Genomic DNA, 22,112 nt, shown 5'->3' with positions numbered 1-22,112 from the left:
GGACGGATGACACAAGCGTGAGTATGTGACGTCACACAACAAGGCGCGCATACACATTGGACAGACTGCATTGCGAGATCGTGCAGGCCAGCAGGCAGCGCGTTGTGCGCGAACGTGTCCGGCTTGGTGGCGCTAGCCACCGCCCGATCTAAAGGGTACAGCCATATCCATCCATCCATCCATCCATCCATCCATCCATCCATCCATCCATCCATCCATCCATCCATCCATCCATCCATCCATCCATCCATCCATCCATCCATCCAGTCCATCGTCGTCGTCTTCGGAGGAAGCCTGGTTTCAGGAGGCGACGACAATGGCCGCTCGTGCAGCGGAGTCGCCGCCGATGGGACGGAAACAACGAGCAGGAAGTGAGGAAAGGCGTCGGAAACGCCCGGCAGCGCGTGCGTGGGTGTCACTGGGAACGGTTCATATGGATGCCGTTATTTTTTTTTTTTTCTGCCCTGATGGTAGCGGGTGACAAAAGACAAAGACTCATCGAGGAAAATCCTGCTCGGATCTTTGCCGAAGAATACGGCGGGACGAGCGCGAACGAGTTTGATCGTTTGTTGTTTATGTTTACCTTTTGCCAGACCATGGCTCGGAACGCGGAAGTGACAGCCAACTTCTTATATAGGTGAGACAAGCTTCCCCTACACTGCAAGGATGTCATTCGTGCATTTTCTACACCGACATTTGGATGGTGACGACGAAAGGAAAGCTTTGTGCAAACCAGATCCCCGTCGACGACTAAACTTTCAAACATTTCCTTATCGTTTCGTTGTGATGTGTGCGTATAAGTGTGTTTTCGCATATCTGTGCGCGAGGGTTCTATTTTCCATGCACTGCTTTGTATGTTTTACTTTAAGATACGTGTTCAAGTTTCACTCCAGGGCTAAGGAGTAACCGGCGCCATAATTGTGCGCCAATATCTCCTTATATACCATATCAATAAAAACAAAACAAAAACGGAGAATCCAAGTGGGCAGAACATCTCACCTCTTTCACAGCTTTTACAGAAGTTGTGTTGCTTCCAGTTCAGTCCTGCCACTCTTGGACGTGTTCTCAACATACGGCATAAGGAAGGATAGCTTTCTAAAAGAACTCGAGCGATAAATATACATTGCCGTCGCCACAATCGTCGACTACACATCGTATCATTCCGCAGCTCCTACAAACACACACACGCAACACACACACGTATATATATGGCACCCTGACAGCAGTGTCGGAATGTGGGCCAAACTGGCCTGTACCAATGAGATTGACAAGACAAGCGCGGAAGAACGGCGCAGATCGTGACCGGTTTCGAGACGGGAGAGTTCTCTGCGGAACAAGTGCGTCCTTCCCTTTCGACGACTGCGGTGCGGCACTCTTCCGCGCAGACAACGCGGTTGTGTTTTCACCTTCGTCTCGTTGGGGGAAGCCACAAAGACCGCATCTAACGGCTGAGGTGGTGCTGACCCACTCCCCGTCGTTGCTGATGGACACTCCACTCGATCCTTTATGCTCTCTCGTCACGAATTCCTGTCTCTCCTTCTATGCAGGTCGTATTGGTCTTCTTCGCGACCAAGAATGTAAGTGACCGTTGAGAGTTATTTACTGGCTTTGGTGGCTGTATAGAGGACAGCACAAGAAGAGGTTCTGCATGACCAGTAACGTTTGGTGCGTCAATACGCATGCTCTGTTCGCGTGGCGGATAACTGCGAAGAACGACGCTAAAAATGATGTTCATAGACGGGTGGGGAAGGGGGGGGGGGCGTCCATTTTGTGCGCTTCGCTCACACACTTAGAGGCTCGTTGCTGTTACACTGTCACCAATGGCAACCATGAGAGATCTGCGCCTGCATGCGGCGGGGTCACGTCAAGCTGGCAGAGGGCAGGATATACGCACGTATTCGGTTCATGAGGCTATAATAAACGTTTCTAAGCACGTGTAGTCTTCGCAACCGAAGCGTAATTGGATAGCCGCATGCAGTGGCTTAGCCAGTGGGTGGCACGCCGGAGCCTGCACTGTCCACTCGAAGTTCATTTTCGTCATGGCATACAGAGGTAAAAATTACCATTTCAAAAAGGTGCCCCCCCCCCCCCCCCCAAGAAAAATCAAAATTTTCTCATACCTCAAAGAGGAGCGCGTGAATCACACTTGCGCAAGCCAATTTCAAGTAGTGCTAGCGATCTTCTAGATTTCCAATATGAAGCGTGAAAGTCAACTGAAATATAGCGAGTCGTTCAACTACGTGAACATGCCCACCAACATATTACGCTATAGCCAGTGATTGTTTCGCGTTTCAGTAGCAAGGCATCGTGTTCAGGAAGATTAAGCCACGTGAAAGTACATTCAGTATTCGGGGTATCCTTGGTCATGCACTATAATCATACCGAGTTTGGGCATGTAAGTATAAACATTCTCGCAATGAAGTACTCTTCATGAGTACGCACGACCGTCTTCGCCAACCTGCAGGCGTCTCGACTCGTCCTTGGCTTTCAGCGCGCTTAAACTTTGCACGCTCGGCATGCATGGGTGATGCTTCGAGGACCTTGGCCTGTTCGAATCGCACCAGCTCATCGGCGCTAATTGCCACGAGGACGCGCGCTAATGAAACCAGCGAGCCGTGAGGGCCATAAACCTGGCTGCACGCACTCCCCCTTGCGGTCGTGAGTCACAAAATGCGGGCGTACTCCGGATCGTTCGCTATAGGAGTACGTCAGGCCTTCGCCGAATGGCCCCCAATGCATGCCGGGAGACGCAGGCAGTCTTGCGCGTCGACAGATTCTGCACGGATGCAACATAGCCAAGTGTCGAGTTTCTTCGACGCGCCAATCCAACCCGTTGTTCTCCTCTCGATGATGACACCTCTCCGGCTCTTGGGAGCTTTTCCGGTCAGCTGCGCATGGCGCGATGGGGGCTTGTGAGTCCGTTGCGGGAAGCAGATGGAATGACCCTCACCTCTCTTTTTTTTTCTCTTTTCCAATCTTTCCCTCCCTATATCTTTTATTCCCCATACCCCATTTCTGTGCTGACCTGTTGAGATGTCCTTGTAAGGAGAGGCAGTTACGGGTTGGCACTTTTCTTTTCTTGTGTTATAAGCACTTATATATAGACCACTGCAGAGCAAGCTAACGGTACACGGGGTATGTCCTGAAAGCTGAGGTCTCAAACACGTATACGCTGCCAACGGACCATTGATTGATTGATATGTGGGGTTTAACGTCCCAAAACCACCATATGATTATAAGAGACGCCGGAGTGGAGGGCTCCGGAAATTTCGACCACCTGGGGTTCTTTAACGTGCACCCAAATCTGAGCACACGGGCCTGCAACATTTCCGCCTCCATCGGAAATGCAGCCGCCGCAGCCGGGATCCGAACCCGCGACCTGCGGGTCAGCAGCCGAGTACCTTAGCCACTAGACCACCGCGGCGGGGCTCCAACGGACCATTCACTGGTGGCCTGTGGTTTCACAAAGAAATAAAGTTTTGTGACTTTATTAAACGTTGCTCACATTATTTCCTCACCTATTGCAATTGATAGCGCTTTGTTTGGGTACCTTACAGAGACGAGAATGGTCGCAAACATTTTCTTTCTTTAGGCATCCCATGCGGTCACTGTGAATTGAAGCGTCACCGTGGAACGAAGTCTCTATGGTGCAGAATCGGCGTCCCGATTTTAGTGATTTTTGGAAATCAGTACCGTTATGTTTCCCGAAACTTGACGTCGAATCCCACTCAAAGAGGACCCACGCACATATGGGACATAGGAAAGGCATTCTTTCAAATTGCAACGTTAGGGAGATTCTGTACAACCTATCTCTTTCTATCTTTCTCCCGAACCACCCCTTCCTTTAAATTTCACCGTCCAACACTAGCGGAAAGGCTGAATACCCATACGATGCCTATGGTGTATATATACGAAACATGCATTGCTTAACTAGCAGGCTGACAGTAGCGGTGTCCGCACCAAAATTTTTACGTCTCGTATGCGTTTACTGCATAGTACACGCGTACGCGTACGTAATAAACACACGCATGTATTCGAGGGGGTCGGACCTTCACACACAGACACTGACAACGAGAGAGAAATGAAAAAAAAATTCTTGCTACGTCCAGCTTTGGGCCGTCCGGCCAGCCGAAGGTGCCACCCGGGTCCAAGGACTTCGAGAGGTCACCTGAGGCACCGCCGTCATAATCGACGGAGGGTGGGAAAGTACAGGAGTTAATCCCCCCTTCCCCCACCTCGCCCGGAGGCAACTGCTGGACTTCAAATAAGGTTCATTCATTCATTCATTCATTCATTCATTCATTCATTCATTCATTCATTCATTCATTCTTGCTACGCCCTTATACGCGGCCCTATCATCCGCTCTTTCGAAGATGACCCGTGGGCGAGCGCAGCGCGGTGTCCTTCACCATGCTGCGCGACCAAGCCGCGACCGCACACAAAGTCGTCGTCACTCGCAGCAGAATGGAGCAGCGAGGCCACGTGTATCGATCCGAATACCCCTCGAAGCAAGCCCTCCGCGCCACCAATCTCGGAGGACTTGCTCTGTTTAATGAGCGTGGCAACGTGTTTTTTAATGTTTATCCGTCACGCCGAGGTAGACTGCTCTGTGGCTTGCTCGTTTGGTTGAAAAAAGCGCGCAATTATGTGGCAAGCCTGCTGCGCATTAGCTAAACGTGCCATCTGCCATGTCGCGAAAAACACGTTAAACGCGGGCGCACGCGTCCAATGTAGACGGAATAGCCAAGGAATGAATGGAGATGCCAGCAAAGCAGCGAGGTGCCGGTAAGATAAGCCGTAAGATGATAAAAAAAGATGGACGTTTTTATTATCTGCGCTTATACAAATCGGCCGAGCTTTACACCGCCATCCATGTCCAAAAATGCAGTTAGGTCGAGTGTCGAGTTAATCGTGTTTCCATTCTTTCGAATCCTTTAGTTCACGCCTTCGCGATGGCTCCCCCGCACACCCACACACATGCGCACACAATAATAAAATAATTGATTGATATGTGGGGTTTAACATCCCAAAACCACCATGTGATTATGAGAGACGCCGTAGTGGAGGACTCCGGAAATTTCGACCACCCGGGGTTCTTTAACGTGCACCCAAATCTGAGCACACGGGCCTACGACATTTCCGCCTCCATCGGAAATGCAGCCGCCGCAGCCGGGATTCGAACCCGTGACCTCCGGGTCAGCAGCCGAGTAACATAGCCACTAGACCACCGCGGCGGGGCCACAATAATAAAATAGCGTAATAACGTAACGTAGCGTAATAGCGTAATATAATAGCGTAATAAAATCATTTTTTTCTGAAAAAAAGTCAGGCACGATGCACTGCCGCGTTAATGTATACAGAGGAACACCCGAACAAATAAATGAACAAACGAACAGACGACTGGGACGAGTTGGAAAGTCGGAAGGACGGGGCCGAGCGCAAAAAAAAAAAAAAAAAAACCCATGACATGTGCAACGGCTGCCGGTGGCTTCAATCGCTTCTCCAGAGTTCCAGATGAAAGGATGACTAGGTGTTTTACAAAAGCCACTCGGTCACGTGAGCAAATGTTGATGTTAACGATCGAGCGCGATGAGAGAAAATACATATATCGCTTGAAATACGGCACCGTGCGCAATAAACTCGAGGGTCCGCAACTGCAGTAGCGCCGTGTGTGTGTACATGCTGGCCGAGATGCGAGCGCTTTGGCCGTCATCCACTCAGGTTTCAAAGGGCCGAAATGGGAAAGAATCGGCAAGCAGGCGAATGTGGAGCAAACGTCACAAAAGACGGAATGGCGAAGTATGCAACCGTTTTGCTTCTTTCTTTACGTAGAATTGTAGATGCCCGTTTCCTGCAAAGAGAGGACAGTGCAGTCCGCTTTGTAGAAAAAGGTGTCAGCGTCGCGAACACCATGCATGGATGAAGCATGGTGTTCGCGACGCTGACACCATGCTTCATGCTTTATTTTTAATTAGAACTATTACAGTTTCAGTTATGTATACTTTCAATGGGACCCGCACTAGCCTTTTTGGCTATGGGACCATACAGTTTGTGCTTATTTTGTATAAGATATGAGTGTAATAAAAATCATTCATTCATTCACTCTGGGGGGGGGGGGGGCTGTTTTTTCGGCGAAAGCAGCGTAAAATTCGGTATCTTCAAAACTCAGAATTCTCGAAATACTTGAAATTTTTAACCCCTCCTCTACCGCCACACCACACGGGTCTGGTCACGTGTTCACGGACCTGGCCATCACCCTCGATCTTGCTCGGTGATGGTCTATAAGAAAACCTTGCGCGTACGTCGAAAGCTCGCGCCCTACATAGGCGAGCAAACCTCAACTCCGAACGGCAATCTCTTTTGTCCGCGGCTTCCGTGTGTCTGGCAATTCCGCGAGTGGCGGCGGCGGCACCTTGCTCGCCCCAGTATACCCGCGTTTGGCTTTCCACCGTCAAGAATAGAGACCTCTATTCTTTGAATCCTTCTCATAACGGGGACACGCGGGCGCGGATGACGTCGCTGGAATGCGGTCTAGCCCGCGTAATAAGCCCGCTCTCTCTCTCCTTGCAACGGTGAAGCAAGGAGTCGCAAAAAGCGGGACGAGCCATTCATCTCTCCACGCTGAGAGACGCCGACCAGGTCGCACCGTGTATACAACGCGCTTATACTGCGCAATGCTGCCCGGTTTTTAACGGGGGATGCACGGGAGAGCAGTCGTCGAATGAAGACGAGAGAAGAGAGGATGTGGGGGTTTCCATCGAAGGCGGCAGACCAGGAGGAATCGAAGGAATCAGGGTCGCCGAAATGTGGCGACTATAGACCGCACGGCGAAACAAGACCTTCACAAGAAGCTCGAGATCGGCGACGGTGTACGCTGATAATCATCACGTTTATCTCTCTCTCTCTCTTTCCTCTTAATTTCAGCAAATAGCCTGGTTCGTATCTCTGATATTATTGGGATAAGGGAGGAGGAACCAGAGAGCTATTTCGGGGACGGCGCTCTTCTATAGGCTATAATCTTCTCTGCCCTATAATTTCACCACTTTCGTCGTTCTATATCTCTCTTTGACGTATTTTTGCCCTTAAATAATAAAGCCGGAAAATATGAATTCATGGTTGCAAGTTTCGGGCATCACTTGCTGGAGATTAATGGCTAACACGAGTGCATGTGACGAGTGCGAAGGCACCTTTCTTCTATATCAAGAAAAAAAAAATCGGATATTCGTTTACTATTGTTCTACCCGTTTCTGTGCGTTCATGTATTTATTCTGTGGTTTTTGTCATTTCTTCAGGCTCACAGAAATGCCAGGAAAAGTACAGAGGATGTTATTAGAAGTGATTGTAACGTAAGTCTAAGAAAAGTTGATGAAAAGATGACTTGCCACTGGCAGGATCTGAACATACGACTTTCGAATAACGCGTCCGAAGCTCTATACCGCTGAACTACGGTGGCGGTTAGCGCCCCCGTCCACTTTATAGGGTACATATGTGCCCTATATGCCCTATAAAGTGGATGCGGGGATGACCGCCGCCGTATATTATATATATCAGTGGTAGAGAATCGGACGCGTTATTCAAAGGTCGCAAGTTCGGACCCTGCCAACGGCAAGTCATCTTTTCGTCCACTTTTCTTCACATTTAAATTACAACTACTTCTAATAACATCCCCTCCACTTTTCCGGGCATTATTGTCTTATAGTTCTCATTAATGTTGTGTTAACAACAAAAAAACGAGCCCTTAAACTTACACCTCTCTCTCTCTCTCTCTCTCTCTCTCTCTCTCTCTATATATATATATATATATATATATATATATATATATATATATATATATATATATATATATATATATATATATATATATATATATATATATATATATATATATATATATATATATATATATATATAAGGAAAAGAAGTGTATACCTAAGGGCTCGTTTTTCCGTGTTTTCACACAATATTAATGAGATTTAACAGACAGTAATGCCAAGGAATGTACAGGGGAAGTTATTAGAACCAATGGAATGTAAATAATAGGAAAGAAAAGTGGATGAAAAAATAACCAGCGGTGAGCACGGCTCACGGCTGGTTATTTTTATATAGGCCTGAACCCCCTACGCCCGAATATATATATATATATATATATTTTTTTTTTTTCGGGCGTAGGTGGTCCAGACCTATACATGTGGGCATTCAGTACAATGTTCCGCATCATCGCGCTACTGCTCGAACTGCCACTGCAGCCGCAATTAGTCAAACGACATGCCGGAAATAATATCGCGAGCATACATACGACTCACTGGATGCGGTCAATTTAACTGGCTCAAAATGCAGGTTTTAAAACGTAAGTATTGGCTCGCTTATCTAGCAATCTAGGGTAAAATAGCCTTTCATTTCCGGAGCCGGTTCCTTCGCCAAAAGGGACCGTAAGCGTCGTTGTATATATATATATATATATATTGGAGGAGCGTTTGTCGCCGGATCCGGGAATAATAGGAGAATAAAAGGAGTTTGACTCACAAGTGAAAAGATTTTTTACTTGACGTTTCGACCGTGGGCCCGGCCTTCGTCAGAATGAAACAAAACACAGCAATGGTAACCACTTATATGCCAGTTGGTCACATGGATTGTAGATAGGTACAATCAATACACGTGGAAAAAATGCGTTCAAAATGTATCAACATACTGTTCGTCAGTAACATACTCGCGTAACAAGAAGATTCAACAGCAATTGACAGCTCATGTGGTGACGAAAAAAACACCGATAACAGAAGATTAACACGTGAAAAACAGCACCTACACTGTTACGGACAATTTTCAAGGATATAATAATAAAAGGTGATCAATGCGCATGACATATTACTGGCGCAAGAACGTTAAAGTGCCGGGATTTTCGTTGAGACCGAAAGCAATGGTACTGAATTTGTGGATGAGATATGATTCCCGGACTTCTCTGTCACGATGGGAGCTAAAGCCTGACTCTAGAATTGTAGCTTTTATCTTGCTGAAGGAATGACCTGGAAGCGCAACGTGTTTCGATAACGGTAAGTTAGGAAGGGAAATCGCGTGTGCTTTATGATTATTAAAACGTAGACGAAAGCTGGTCTCGGTTTGTCCAATGTATTGCATACCACATACAGAGCACTCCAGAAGATAGATTACGTTCGATGTGTAACAGCAAAAGTTACCCTTTATTTTAAGACTGAAACCGGAGGCGGTACTCTGAGCTGAAAGTGATGTTGTCATATGTGCACATATTTTGCAGCGTGATTTATTGCATGGATGGCAACCCGAATATTGCGGTTTAGTAACTTTAGAGGATGTGACTAAGTCGTGTAAATTTTTAGAGCGTCTGTAGATTACTTTAGGTGGAATCGGGAAGATTGTTCGGAGACGTTGGCTTTGCAAGAGGATATTATGATGCTTTTGAAGAATACAGTTTACTCTGGGAGCCGAAGCTGAATGAGTGAGGACCAGGTTGGTTAGGCGTGAGGTGGCAGTCTTTTTCGGTGCCTTTAATAAGGTCTTGCGTTCGACGAGGTCAGCCTTTTTGAAAGCGTCTTCTACGAGACGGACAGGATAATTCTGTTTAACTAAAGATTCCCTCAGGGAAGTGCAGTTCTGGTGATAATCAGACTCATGTGTACAAACGCGTTTGAAACGGAGTGCCTGACTGTATGGAATGCTGGTCTTCCAGTGCTTTAAATGACTACTGTGAAAATGAAGATATTGGTGCCTGTCTGTGGGCTTCTTGAAAAGCGTGGTGCTTAGTCTGCCGTTCCGCAAAAAAAACAGTAATGTCAAGAAAATCTGCGCGCTTGTCCGAGAATGAATGGGAGAATGATATGGAAATGTGAACATTGTTGAACGCTGTTATAAATGAAAGTAATGCATGCTCCCCGTGTTCCCAAATCAGGAAGATGTCGTCAATGTACCTTTTATAAAAAAGTGGCGTTAATGTTTGACTACTCAAGAATTCTTTCTCCAGCACACCCATGAAGATATTAGCGTAATTGGGGCCAATTTTAGTCCCCATGGAAGTCCCGTTCACTTGTACGAAATGGTCATCGTTGAATTCAAAGTTATTGTATTGAAGAATTAATTTCAATAATGTTGCTAATGTTGCGCCATCTATAGAATGGTCGGAGGCCGAACGCTCGTATTCCTGACGAACAGCTTCGATTCCGTCCTTGTGTGGAATGTTTGTATATAGGGAACAAACATCCAGAGTAACCAAGAGGGATCCTTCAGGAATAATTAAATCGGCAATGTCGCTCAAGAATTGGCCTGAGTCTTTGATGTAGGACGGGTAAGTTTGCGGAATATGGCAAATGAGGGTGTCAACAAAACTGGAAATCTTCTCAGTTACGGAACCGATAGCCGAAACTATTGGTCTGCCGGGGTTGCCTGTCTTATGAATTTTGGGTAGTAGATAAAACCTTCCTGCTGAAGGACTTAGCGGGAGCAAGAAAGATAGGTCCTTGACTGTTAACTTTTTATCTGCCACGAGTTGTTCTAATTCTTTTTTGATGACACATTTAAAATCGTTAGTGGGGTCCATTTCCAAGCGTCTGTAGAAGGTGTCATTTCGTAACTGTCTGTAAGCCTCTGAAATATAGTCAACTCGAGTACCATTGCTTTCGGTCTCAACGAAAATCCCGGCACTTTAACGTTCTTGCGCCAGTAATATGTCATGCGCATTGATCACCTTTTATTATTATATCCTTGAAAATTGTCCGTAACAGTGTAGGTGCTGTTTTTCACGTGTTAATCTTCTGTTATCGGTGTTTTTTTCGTCACCACATGAGCTGTCAATTGCTGTTGAATCTTCTTGTTACGCGAGTATGTTACTGACGAACAGTATGTTGATACATTTTGAACGCATTTTTTCCACGTGTATTGATTGTACCTATCTACAATCCATGTGACCAACTGGCATATAAGTGGTTACCATTGCTGTGTTTTGTTTCATTCTGACGAAGGCCGGGCCCACGGTCGAAACGTCAAGTAAAAAATCTTTTCACTTGTGAGTCAAACTCCTTTTATTCTCCTATATATATATATATATATATATATATATATATATATATATATATATATATATATATATATATATATATATATATATATATATATATATATATATATATATATATATATATGGTAGGGCAGGCCGTTGTTCAATACTCATAGTTGTAAACGTGTTCGTCCTCTCCGGATCACTTTTGTTGCGGTGCGCACAAGCTCGACCTCGTTCGTGAGGTATAAGACGCTTCAGTGAGCAGCCATAACTATTGATCGTCATTCAGTCAACACAGCTACGCGAAATGAAGCAGTGCTTTTCCTTCGTCTCTATATACAGACAATTTTAACATTCTCGCCTTCTTCATGTATACGACCAGTATGTTTCTACAGCGACCAAGACAGTCTGGCTCGGCAGCTAGTTTCACGGGTTATGCGTGAACTGCAGTGTAGTTTCCTTCAAGGTTGATATGCATGGCGATGAGCCTTGCTTTGTACGAACTGATATGATGTTACGATACAGTTAAACCACTTTATAAGAAACATGCTCCAAGCAGCAATTCTTGTGTTTTATATGACATGTTCCCGTAAGCATATTTATATAAGATGTACCTCGTATGCATTTTCTTATCAACCCGTATTTTACTGCAGTCACACTGCTGTATGTTATACCCATTTGTCTCTTGCATCAGTGTCTCTTATAAGGGGGCTCGACGTTATAGATTACTATTATGCACTACAAATAAGGAAATAAAAAGGAAGGACATGTTGCGAACGAAATTCAGAAACGATGAATCTAGCTTATTTTCCTCAATGGAAACGACGAGCGGCCCGGATGTTAAAAAGTGCAATATTCCTGGATATTTGCTTATCTGCTAAAAAAAAAAAAATGATAGCCTGTGTAAGAAATCTGTCCGCAACGTTTCTTGCATATGATAAAAATGAATACATAGCCGCAAACCCTGCGTAAGTCTGAGCAGATATGGGCAGTCTGGAGCTTTTGAAGGTGCTCACGTGTTCTCCATGGTCTCGTAATTCATATACGCGTAACGGATTACGACAGGGACAAAGAGAAAAAGACAAACGCACACGGTGCTAACCTGCAAATAAACGTCTTATCCAACCAACTTGCCCGGCAACATGCCTTATAGTCTCTTATATAGGCGTTCGTATACTGTGAACGCTCCCGGAGTTAACAGTGGTCTTGGCTGTGAACTAGATGGCTCTTTCGCCAGACATAACAACAACAATAATAATAATAATAATAATAATAATAATAATAATAATAATAATAATAATAATAATAATAATAATAATAATAATAATAATAATAATAATAATAATAATAATAATAATACCAGGGGTTTTACGTCCCGAAACCCCGATATGATTATGAGTGTGTTTAGAAAAAGTAGTTAACGATTCAGAGTACTCGGTACTCGACTATGGGAGAGCTTAAAGCCGTCCCCGAAAATTCACAGAGACGCCATAGTGAAGTGCTCCGGAAATTTCCACAATCCAGTGTTCTTTCACGTGCACTGACGGCACACAGTGTGACCACCGCGCCGGGAAAGATTGACCACCGCGGCCGGAATGGAACCCGCGACTAACGGATCAGCAGCCGAGCCACTGCTATACCGAGGCGTACCGCTCTTTTACCAGACAGAATATTATATTGCGTCTATATAGACCAATGTTCTCTTTACATCACGGGCGTAGCTGCAGGATTCAATTCCGGGAGGGGTCACATACATGCAGTCCCCTCTGACGGACCATGCTCGCCTTGTGATGATGCGACATATGCAGGAGAGCGGGTCAACTCGAAGGTCATTTGTCGCCATAAAGAGAAAACCGTCGCTTGTCGACGCAGTCGTGTGACGTCTCGACGACTTTATTCCCCGGACATGGTGGACGCACGCAACCCGCGGGAACGAGGGCCTCTCAAACATCCGTCCGATAACAGGAGCGCTGGAAGGCCATTCGCAGCAGAGCTATAATACTGAGACTCCGTCACCCCCCTCCTCCACCTTCGAAAAAATAAAGAAAATAACAGCAGAGGCAATGCACGTGCTACTGCGCAAGAACGCCCGAGCAGCCTCGTCTCTTGTATTAAAAGCTGTAGCCTGAAAGACACACGGAAACATAATGTGGAAATATATGAGCGCACAAGGTAGCAGAAAAAGCACTTTCAGTGCTTTTTCCTGCTACCTTGTGCTTCCACATTATGTTTTACCGACTGGCCCAGCATTCCACTTTATTCACACGGAAACACTTCGATCCGGGTATATATATTGCGACTCGGAAAGCCGCAGAGGTATTTACAAGGCGCCTAAGTTAAACACGATAGATCGAGAAGCTTTCAGGAAAGAATGTTTTCTTTAATATTGTGGTTGTGCTTTACAAAACCGCGATTATGATTATGAGAGACGCCGTATATATAGCGGAGGACTCCGGAAAAATTGACCATCCGCTGTTCTTTAACGTGCACTAACATGGCACAGTGTATATACACTGGCCTCTACCGTGTCGCCTCCATCGAAATGCGACCGCAATCGAACCCGCGACCTTCCGGTCAGCAGCCGAGCACCTTAGCCAGTGATCCACCGAAGTGGACCAGCAAAGAATGTTGGCTTCGCAGGGATACCGGGGCCTTATACCACATGCACGGCAAGGGAGGTGTTAAAACGTGTAATAAACGTTATATATCATAAACAAGCCAGACTACATTGATAAGGAATGCATACCTCCGCTTACTTAAGACCTCGAGATGATCCAAAGGGAGTTCACCGAGAGAGCACGAACAGTGGCCCTTGCCATCGGCATAGCCAGGGACGGTTAGAATCTACCCCCCCCCCCCCCCAGACCCCTTTCGACTGAACTTTTTCAATTTCGCATGTGTATATTATATACGCGTACACACACAAACGCACGCACGAACATACGTAGAATATAGCTGAACCCCCTCCCCCCCCCCAAAAAAAAAAAAAAAAAAAAGAAGAGTTCTGGTTGTTACTCCGGCCCACACAAAAGAAGTATCGAGCTTGGGGTTCCGACTAAGACAGCCAGGTTTTTATTTAAAAAAAAAAAGAGAGTAAACAATGCTTTTCATGATCTACACGCTTAGATGGCGGACTCTGATATCTGTTACGCATCGGCATTCGCCTGCCATTTCACTACACTAGATGAATTAACTGCTTGCGCATGTGCTTCCCTTGTGCCGTCTCGAAAGCGAAGTCCCTAATATCTTCGCGACGGCACACTTGCTGGGACATTTCTGGCGTCGCTAATTCTATCTATACGCAATTTATCTCATTTATATACGTAAGCATAGCGAAAAATCAAAGCCAACTACGAGAGACATCACTCTGAAAATGAAAATTTTTAAATATTGGTATGCCCGAGTGCACGATATAGCTGCACTTCATCGATTCATTCAGCGCCATTGAGTTTGCCGTGTTACAACGCACCAGTTTACACGCGCGTTCACTACGTGCACATGTGTGCCACCAGCGAGCGCATTCTATCAACCTGTGCACTGAATTCCTCGCAGTGCCACCTGTTTCGTTCGTATGTGTTGCCGTGAATGTGGAACAGCCACGCTGTGTCCCTGAAGCGACAACCTACTTCACTGTATTATTATTTCCCGAGAGAAAAATAATTTTTGTACATATTATATCGTTAGAATAGAAACGGCCTTTCGGGAAAGCTGCTAAACCAAAGGATCACGATTTTCTTTTTTTTTTTTTTTGACACAAAATAAGCGCAAGAAAACAGAAAATCGATTGAAGTTTTCTTCAAATGCGTGAACAATGCATCCAATTTGCATGTATCTTACTGAACTGATTCGGTCCATTTTCTGTAGAATTTCTTTTACCTTTTTAATCGTTCACTTTTGTTTTTCTCTTAAGGTCACCATGACTGGGACCGCGCTCTTTATTTTTGTTTTATATAAGTAATCAGTTACGTTGCTATTTATGGTATACGTTTGGTCATATTGACAGCAACAATATCACCACGGCAATGTATATTGGTTCTTGAAGGAAAGGAAAAAGTGCCGCCATATCCACGAAGTGAATGATGATGAGTGGGAGAAGCTCCGGAGGTAAACCTGGTAAACCATGAATCCTCCGTACATTTTGCAAACTCGATTTTATTACAACGCTCCCCTTAGCGCACGTCGCCGCACTAAATCGAACGATTGCCTTCCACCAATGACACGCACCATATGTGACATCATTCTTATTTTATAACAACTCGCTTCTTTCATCATCAACTACAAGTTTCGGCGTCTAGTTTATAACGTCTTGCATCTTTTCATCAGTTGCTACAAGTGCCGCCATCTAGTAAACACTGCAAGAACGAAACGAGAGGTGGCTACATGCAGGGGATGGTAACGTCATCTAGTGACCACTCCAAGAACTAAACGAGAAGTGGCTACATACAGGGGACGCACAGCCCACGCCTTAAGGAGCTTCGCCCCTAAAAGGAGCTAATTTCTATCTTGTAGGCAACACGGCTAAGCTCCTTGTAGGGGATGGGGTAAGGGGATAAAAACGGATAGTAGAAAGAGAAATATATAGAATACGGAGCACTCGCCACACACGTTTGAAGAAAGAGGAGACAAGAGATAGGAAAGATGAGGGACACTGTCGAAGTAGTCCGCGGACGGGGAATCACTCGGTGGGAGCGACATGGCGTCAGGAGATTGTGGACAACAGGCCGATCGGCGAGAGCTACGCTGGCGTCAGGCATCGTGGACGACACAACCGTTCAGTATATATACACCAAGCGAAACCGTTCAGTATATATCCACGGAATATACCCAGCGAGTCTAATGTACAAAACTTCATAACCCAAACAAAAGCAGAATCGGATATGTGGGCGAGAGAGCCAAATTGCCTGAGCTGGCAACCGATTTCTGTTTTACTTCTCGCAATATAATTTTATTCCCTCTTTTCTTTCATAAACTCTCATTATTTAACGAATAAGTCTCAACTAGCGTACGGCCTCGCCGCGATGGTCTAGTGGCTAAGGTACTCGGCCGCTACCCGCAGGTCGCGGGTTCAATTCCCGGCTGCGGCGGCTGCATTTCCGATGGAGGTGGAAATGTTGTAGGCCCGTGTGCTCAGATTTGGGTGCCCGTTAAAGAACCCCGGGTGGTCGAAATTTCCGGAGCCCTCCACTACGCCGTCTCTCATAATCATATGGTGGTTTTGGGACGTTAAACCCCACAAATCAATCAATCAACTAGCGTACGTGTAGGAATTCAGAGTCGATAAAATGCTTAATTTTCGTGCAGTAAAAAGACAGTAAATGAATGCATGAATTCATTTTATTTTGCACTCATTGCCATGTCTGTATTTTTATCCCTGCGCTTCTCTGCTCATTGAATTATTTCTCAGTGTGCTCTTGTTACATTTATTACTCATATATGTTTCCTTGCTGTGAATAATTGCTAAACGCCGTTTCGTTGCTCTTTTTAACAGGAAGTCACCTTTCGGCCTTGTGCTATGGTACCTCCTTCTGTATATTCTACCTGCATGTGTTCATATATTCGTTATGAATAAAGATGTGATTCAAGTGAGTGAGTGAGTAATTGAGTGAGTAAGTGAGCGAGTGAGTGATTGAGCGAGCGCATCCGGCGGTGAGCTATACTACCACGAATAAACATTTCGCGGCAGATAACGGTACGTGACCTGTTCGCATTTTACCATGGACGTAGTGACTGACCTCAGCGGCTGCACGCTTATAGCGCAGGTCAGATAAGAGCGGATCTGGCGTCACGCCATATCTTGTACAAATTGTGTCGTGAATCAGAGCTGACCAACGCCCAGTATACAATGACTTCGAGCGCGTTTCTCTCTCTTATATGGACACAAGAATTTTCTGCTCGAGCGGAGCCTACAAGAAGGCGGTGCCCGATGACTCTATAGATTTGAGAGACTCCGGGAGTGGGTCTTAGTAGTAATAATAAAAAAAAACGTTTTTTTTTGTGTTCTCGCAATCTAACTTTATGTACAAACACGTGCAAAGGCGGCATCACTGTTTATTAAACAAAGGGCCTATTTATTAATCGAAACATTTTGAAATAACATCTGAACTGAAATTGAATGATTACGGCAAAATATTTGTTTAAAGACTCAACCGCTTTTTTTTAACTGCGTAACAACAAACACACTGCAAATTAAAATTGAAGTTTCCAATCTTGAAATACCGCGAAAAGAAACGGGTAAATTTATATCGTAATTCCAAAAAATCTAACCTGACGTCAATACGATAGACGTGGCGATTTGTTTCGAACAACACCGCAATTTTCAGTACAGCTGAATATACATTATAATATAGTGCGTACGAACTGTCACGTGGAATACTACCTCTTATCACACTACAGGACACGTACTTGTCTTGATATGAAGTTGAATAGTCGTAAAGGCTTTTTCTTGCATTACCTTTCTTTTCTTTTATTAGTAAGCCAGCCAGTGGGCGCACACGTATATTTATTTTAGGGGGCCCCCGGAGGGGCAGGCGCTTTTCCGGACCTCGTTCACTCGCACGCGTTGATAAATTGACGAATCGGAAAACCAAAATGAAATATCGACTCAATTTCTAATAATTTAATGTCTCTATACAAACAAATTACCCCGCCGCGGTGGTCTAGTGGCTAAGATGCTCGGCTGCTGACCCGCCGGTCGCGGGATCCAATCCCGGCTGCGGCGCCTGCATTTCCGATAGAGGCGGAAATGTTGTAGGCCCGTGTGCTCAGATTTGGGTGCACGTTAAAGAAACTCAGGTGGTCGAAATTTCCGGAGCCCTCCATTACGGCGTCTCTCATAATCATATCGTGGTTTTGGGACGTTAAACCCCACAAACCAATCAATCAAATCATTACAAACAAACTGTTCCAAGTAAATAGATAAAAATGTTTAGAAACCGCTCCTATAGCCATAATATGGTTCTTCTCAGTTCGGTGTAATTATTTCAGTGTGCTGTTTGTACGCTACAGTCTATGCGGGCATGAAATGCGCGGCCCGCATAAGATATGCTGACGACGCATTGATCGGAATACAAGCGCTAGCAGTTTCAGCTGCTTCAGCTTGCTGAATCGCTCGGATGATATAATTTTTAGCTTTTCTTTTTCCTGAAAGGGCAACCGATCACAGAGCCGTTTTTACAAGCGTGTAATGTTTTTTTTTTTTTAATGAATGCACGCAAGAGCACGAAATTCTCAGCTTCTGTCAGCGCTTTTCACGGCAGTACAATTTCTTTGTTAAATGTTAGTGCAGCTTTATTGCAGTACATTTTGTTGCAGCTGTATTTCAGTGTATTTTTATTGCAGCGTATTCCATACAATGTATGAGGCAGACTTTGCGACCCGCTCCTCTTAGGCGGTTAGAGTGGCCACTCTTCCTGCCCCCCTTTCGTTGGCACGCCTATGTCCTCTAATTCGGCGTTCCTTATGATAATATCGTGGTTTTGGGGTGCTACAGATATTTTTTAACTATTAGATTGGAATGGTCTTGGATTCAGTATTACTGCGATACTGGGGCGGCGTGACGGGGCGATTGATTGATTGATATGTGGGGTTTAACGTCCCAAAACCACTATATGATTATGAGAGACGCCGTAGTGGAGGGCTCAGGAAATTTAGACCACCTGGGGTTCTTTAACGTGCACCCAAATCTGAGCACACGGGCCTACAACATTCCCGCCTCCATCGGAAATGGAGCCGCCGCAGCCGGGATTCGAACCCGCGCCCTGCGGGTCAGCAGCCGAGTACCTTAGCCACTGGACCACCGCGGCGGGGCAAAGGCGTGACGGGGCTATTAACGCTGCGTATTCTTAGAAGCAGTTCGGTCGTCGGCTGTGCTCTGAGAAATCACCTCCCGCTGAGGAGTGCAAGTTACGAAAACATATGGTGGAGGAACTGTAAAGCAATGTTATGGAGTGGCCATTCCGGGACTGGAATAACTCCGGAATCATTCCACATTTTTTGTGACCCCGGAATGGAATGGGCACAACACGTGGACGAATGGAATGGAATCCTGATGTGATGCGTGTTGACGTTTGTGAGACGCTTGTGTTCACTGGAAGCTTTCCAGCTTGTGCGCCGTCTCACCTCATTCCCCCCCAATACTGTCGCACGAGATACGTCACCAAATGTATATACTAACCCTCGACCTTGGTAACATGTTTTGCGTACTTTTTCAGTTATTAGAGTATCTTATGACATCAGATTTAGGGGGCGTTCATTCATAACTCGATAAAGCTATCATAATGCATTTCCTGCATTAAGGGATTACAGGAATGGAATTGAACTCCCCGGCCATTCTCGGAGTGGCAATGGGCCAAGTTTTTTTTTTTTTTCATTCCGAGGAATTGAAAGCAATGGAATTGCGGCAAGTTTCTAATTGCCCGGAACGGAATTGAAACGGAATGTCGGCGCCCGTTCTGCAACGCAGCTGCAAAGGCAATTACGTAGGTCAGTTGCAGGTGAACGCTAACTTTGTTGTAGTGTGGTATAGACACGGAGACAGAATAAGGGGGAGACAGAAGGTTAGGTGGGCAGATGAGATTAAGAAGTTTGCGGGTATAAATTGTCAGAAGCTAGCACAGGACCGGGTTAACTGGCGGAACATGGGAGAGGCCTTTGTCCTGCAGTGGACGTAGTCAGGCTGCTGCTGCTGCTGCTGATGATGATGATGATGATGATAGACACGGAGAGCGTAATGCCGTGTGCACCTTTTCCCGTTTGCCGCGGCCATTTTATTCCATTTGGAGCGGCTTACTCACGAGAACACCTACGCGTACAATCAGTGTATATACATTCGGCTCATGCGGACGCACCTGCGGCACCGGTGGACAGGATGACCGTCCCGTTCCTTCTTTCCCCCTCCTTTTTTTTTCTTCTTTTTGAGATGAAGACGTTGTACCTCATAGTAAATGCTGATCTCGTCCTTGTGCAAAACGAACAAGAAAGTTGACGCATTCAGCCGGGGGCGATCGGCGTGCGTTCCCCCGAGAATCTTTCGCTTACCCTTTTTTTTTTCATTTTCTTTTGCTAGCTCGGAAAAAAATTGCTTCACGGATAGCTTCAATCGCTGCTTTGTGAACAGAATTTCTTTTCCAACCTTGCTTCAGGGCGACAACAAATTTCAGAATTCGATGTCGTCCGGCCCAGTTTTCAACGCTCTGGGCGAAAACGTCTGCGAAACGGATGAACCTGCTGTTTGCAACACGCAAGCTGCGTGTGTTGTCAAACTGCGCACAGCGGTGCCTCGACCCTAGCTCGTATATCTAAATAATAATAATAATAATAATAATAATAATAATAATAATAATAATAATAATAATAATAATAATACCAGAGTATATGTGTTAGGCAGCTCCCGAAAACGATTGCCCCTGTAATAGCCAGCCTGCTTCCGTTTCACTGCATTCAAAGCCAAATCATTCACCACACATTGCAATGTTGTTAGCGAGCAGTGGTCCAAAGAACGCTTCGCCAGACGAAGCTCGGTATGTTAAAAAAAAAAAAAAACGAAAATGACAGCGTACTTCAGACCATGGTATATAAATGTTATTTCAAGCTGACATGTCAAGTAAAACGAAAATGTAATATCTGCATGCAGGCATCGCCACGTGGTCGCCAAGTCGCACACGACTGTCACCAAGTGTCTCCACTGGGTCAACTCTCCACAAAAAATCTGACTCACGACTGCATACGTTATTCCAGCAGTGCTACGCAAAGAAACAAGCAAGCAAACGAGAAAAAAAAAAGAAAGTGAATCGCAAGAGAAGCGTTAGGCTGTAAACACTCACTTCTTGAAGTGCTTCTCGTACTCCTTGATCTCCTTGCGCGAGAACTCGATGTAAGGGTTGAATCCTTCGCTCACTTTCAGATCCTTGATCTCGCCCCTCTCGATCGCCTCCCGGCGGGCAAACTTCTCGGACAGCTCTTCTTCGGCCATTCCTGCACGTCACCAAACTAAGCTCGCGTCGTCTGCACGCGCGGAGAAAACGTGCGTCTGCCGCAGGGCCCGAAGAAGCGCAACGCACTACTGGCGGACGGCCGCTCGCGGCGAGCGCTTTTCTTCCTCGCCTCTCGCACTCTCTTTTCTCTCTCTATCTCGCCAAATACCGTGCAGCGCTGCGGAGGCTGTCGCAGGCGTTGGCCAATCAGGAGAGCGGTCGCTTGGAGCTCTCATCCGCAGCGTTATCGACGTCGTCTGCTCTCACCACAACCAGCCACAACCAAATTGGACGGCGCGGCAACAGTGAATAACGCGGGTTAAACGCGCAGATACGATGCATGTCTTTGGGGAGACGTGGTTGAAATAATTGTACCCGCACGACGATCCACTGTACGCTTTTAGTTCGGGCAGCGGTTGGAGCTGAGCCGCTACATGCGCTCGGCACCACTCTCCCTTGGGGGGAGACCTCCCGCTGGATTTTTAAAACGTCTCTCTCATGCGAAACGCGTCTACACGGCGCTCCGCTGCGTAGCTTGACGTCAGCAGCTTCGCTTCCTCGTTTCCGCGGCTTGTCCCACCGAGCAAGTCCGAGCGATAGGTATGACGAGCGCTGTACACATCATTTGCCGCATGCACGAGAGGTAGCCTCACTTCGCGCAATGCACGGACCCGTTCACCCAGCAGCCACACGATTCATTTGTTGAGCGAGCTCTCTTAAATTTTCTTGCTGGCACTGAGTAATATATCCCCCTCATCAAACTGGAGAAACCACAAAGTCGCTACAGACAACTTCAGGAGCACATTTCGGGGAATAAGAAAACACAACAACGAGTTCACATGCTTGGTCACTGCCAGCATACACTACTGTGGAATCTCGTTGATACGTTATCGCATGATGCGTTTTTCGGCCTAATACACGTTTTTACTTTTGTTATTCCCGGCGAACATCCCTTGGAAATGATTTTCATTTGGTTAGTACGGTGCCATTTCTTCCCCAAAATTGGGCAATACGACCACGAAAAAGGATATTGACTTATATGTCTAGAAATACTATGTTTATTCTTCAGTATACGAGCTCCCTTAGTTACTTTTGAGAATTCACCGCTGGACATTGAA

General features: G+C 45.9%; 1 protein-coding gene across 2 annotated transcripts in view; it reads right to left on the bottom strand.

Moving 5' to 3' along the window:
• Swip-1 (EF-hand domain-containing protein D2 homolog Swip-1) overlaps positions 1 to 21,095 on the bottom strand; it is a 51,176-nt gene extending 30,081 nt beyond the window's left edge. For both annotated transcript variants that reach the window (XM_037433343.2, XM_075888888.1), the window contains exon 1: positions 20,845 to 21,095. In XM_037433343.2, coding sequence (XP_037289240.1) covers positions 20,845 to 20,993 — 149 coding nt within the window. In that variant the 5' untranslated portion in view covers positions 20,994 to 21,095. The remainder of the gene's footprint in view (positions 1 to 20,844) is intronic.
• Positions 21,096 to 22,112: the final 1,017 nt, after the last annotated feature.

The sequence above is a fragment of the Rhipicephalus microplus genome, chromosome 3 (genome assembly GCF_043290135.1).
Source record: "Rhipicephalus microplus isolate Deutch F79 chromosome 3, USDA_Rmic, whole genome shotgun sequence".
Lineage (NCBI taxonomy): Eukaryota > Metazoa > Arthropoda > Arachnida > Ixodida > Ixodidae > Rhipicephalus > Rhipicephalus microplus.
Note: the sequence above shows the minus strand (reverse complement) of the source record. Positions and strands in the feature narration are given on the sequence as shown.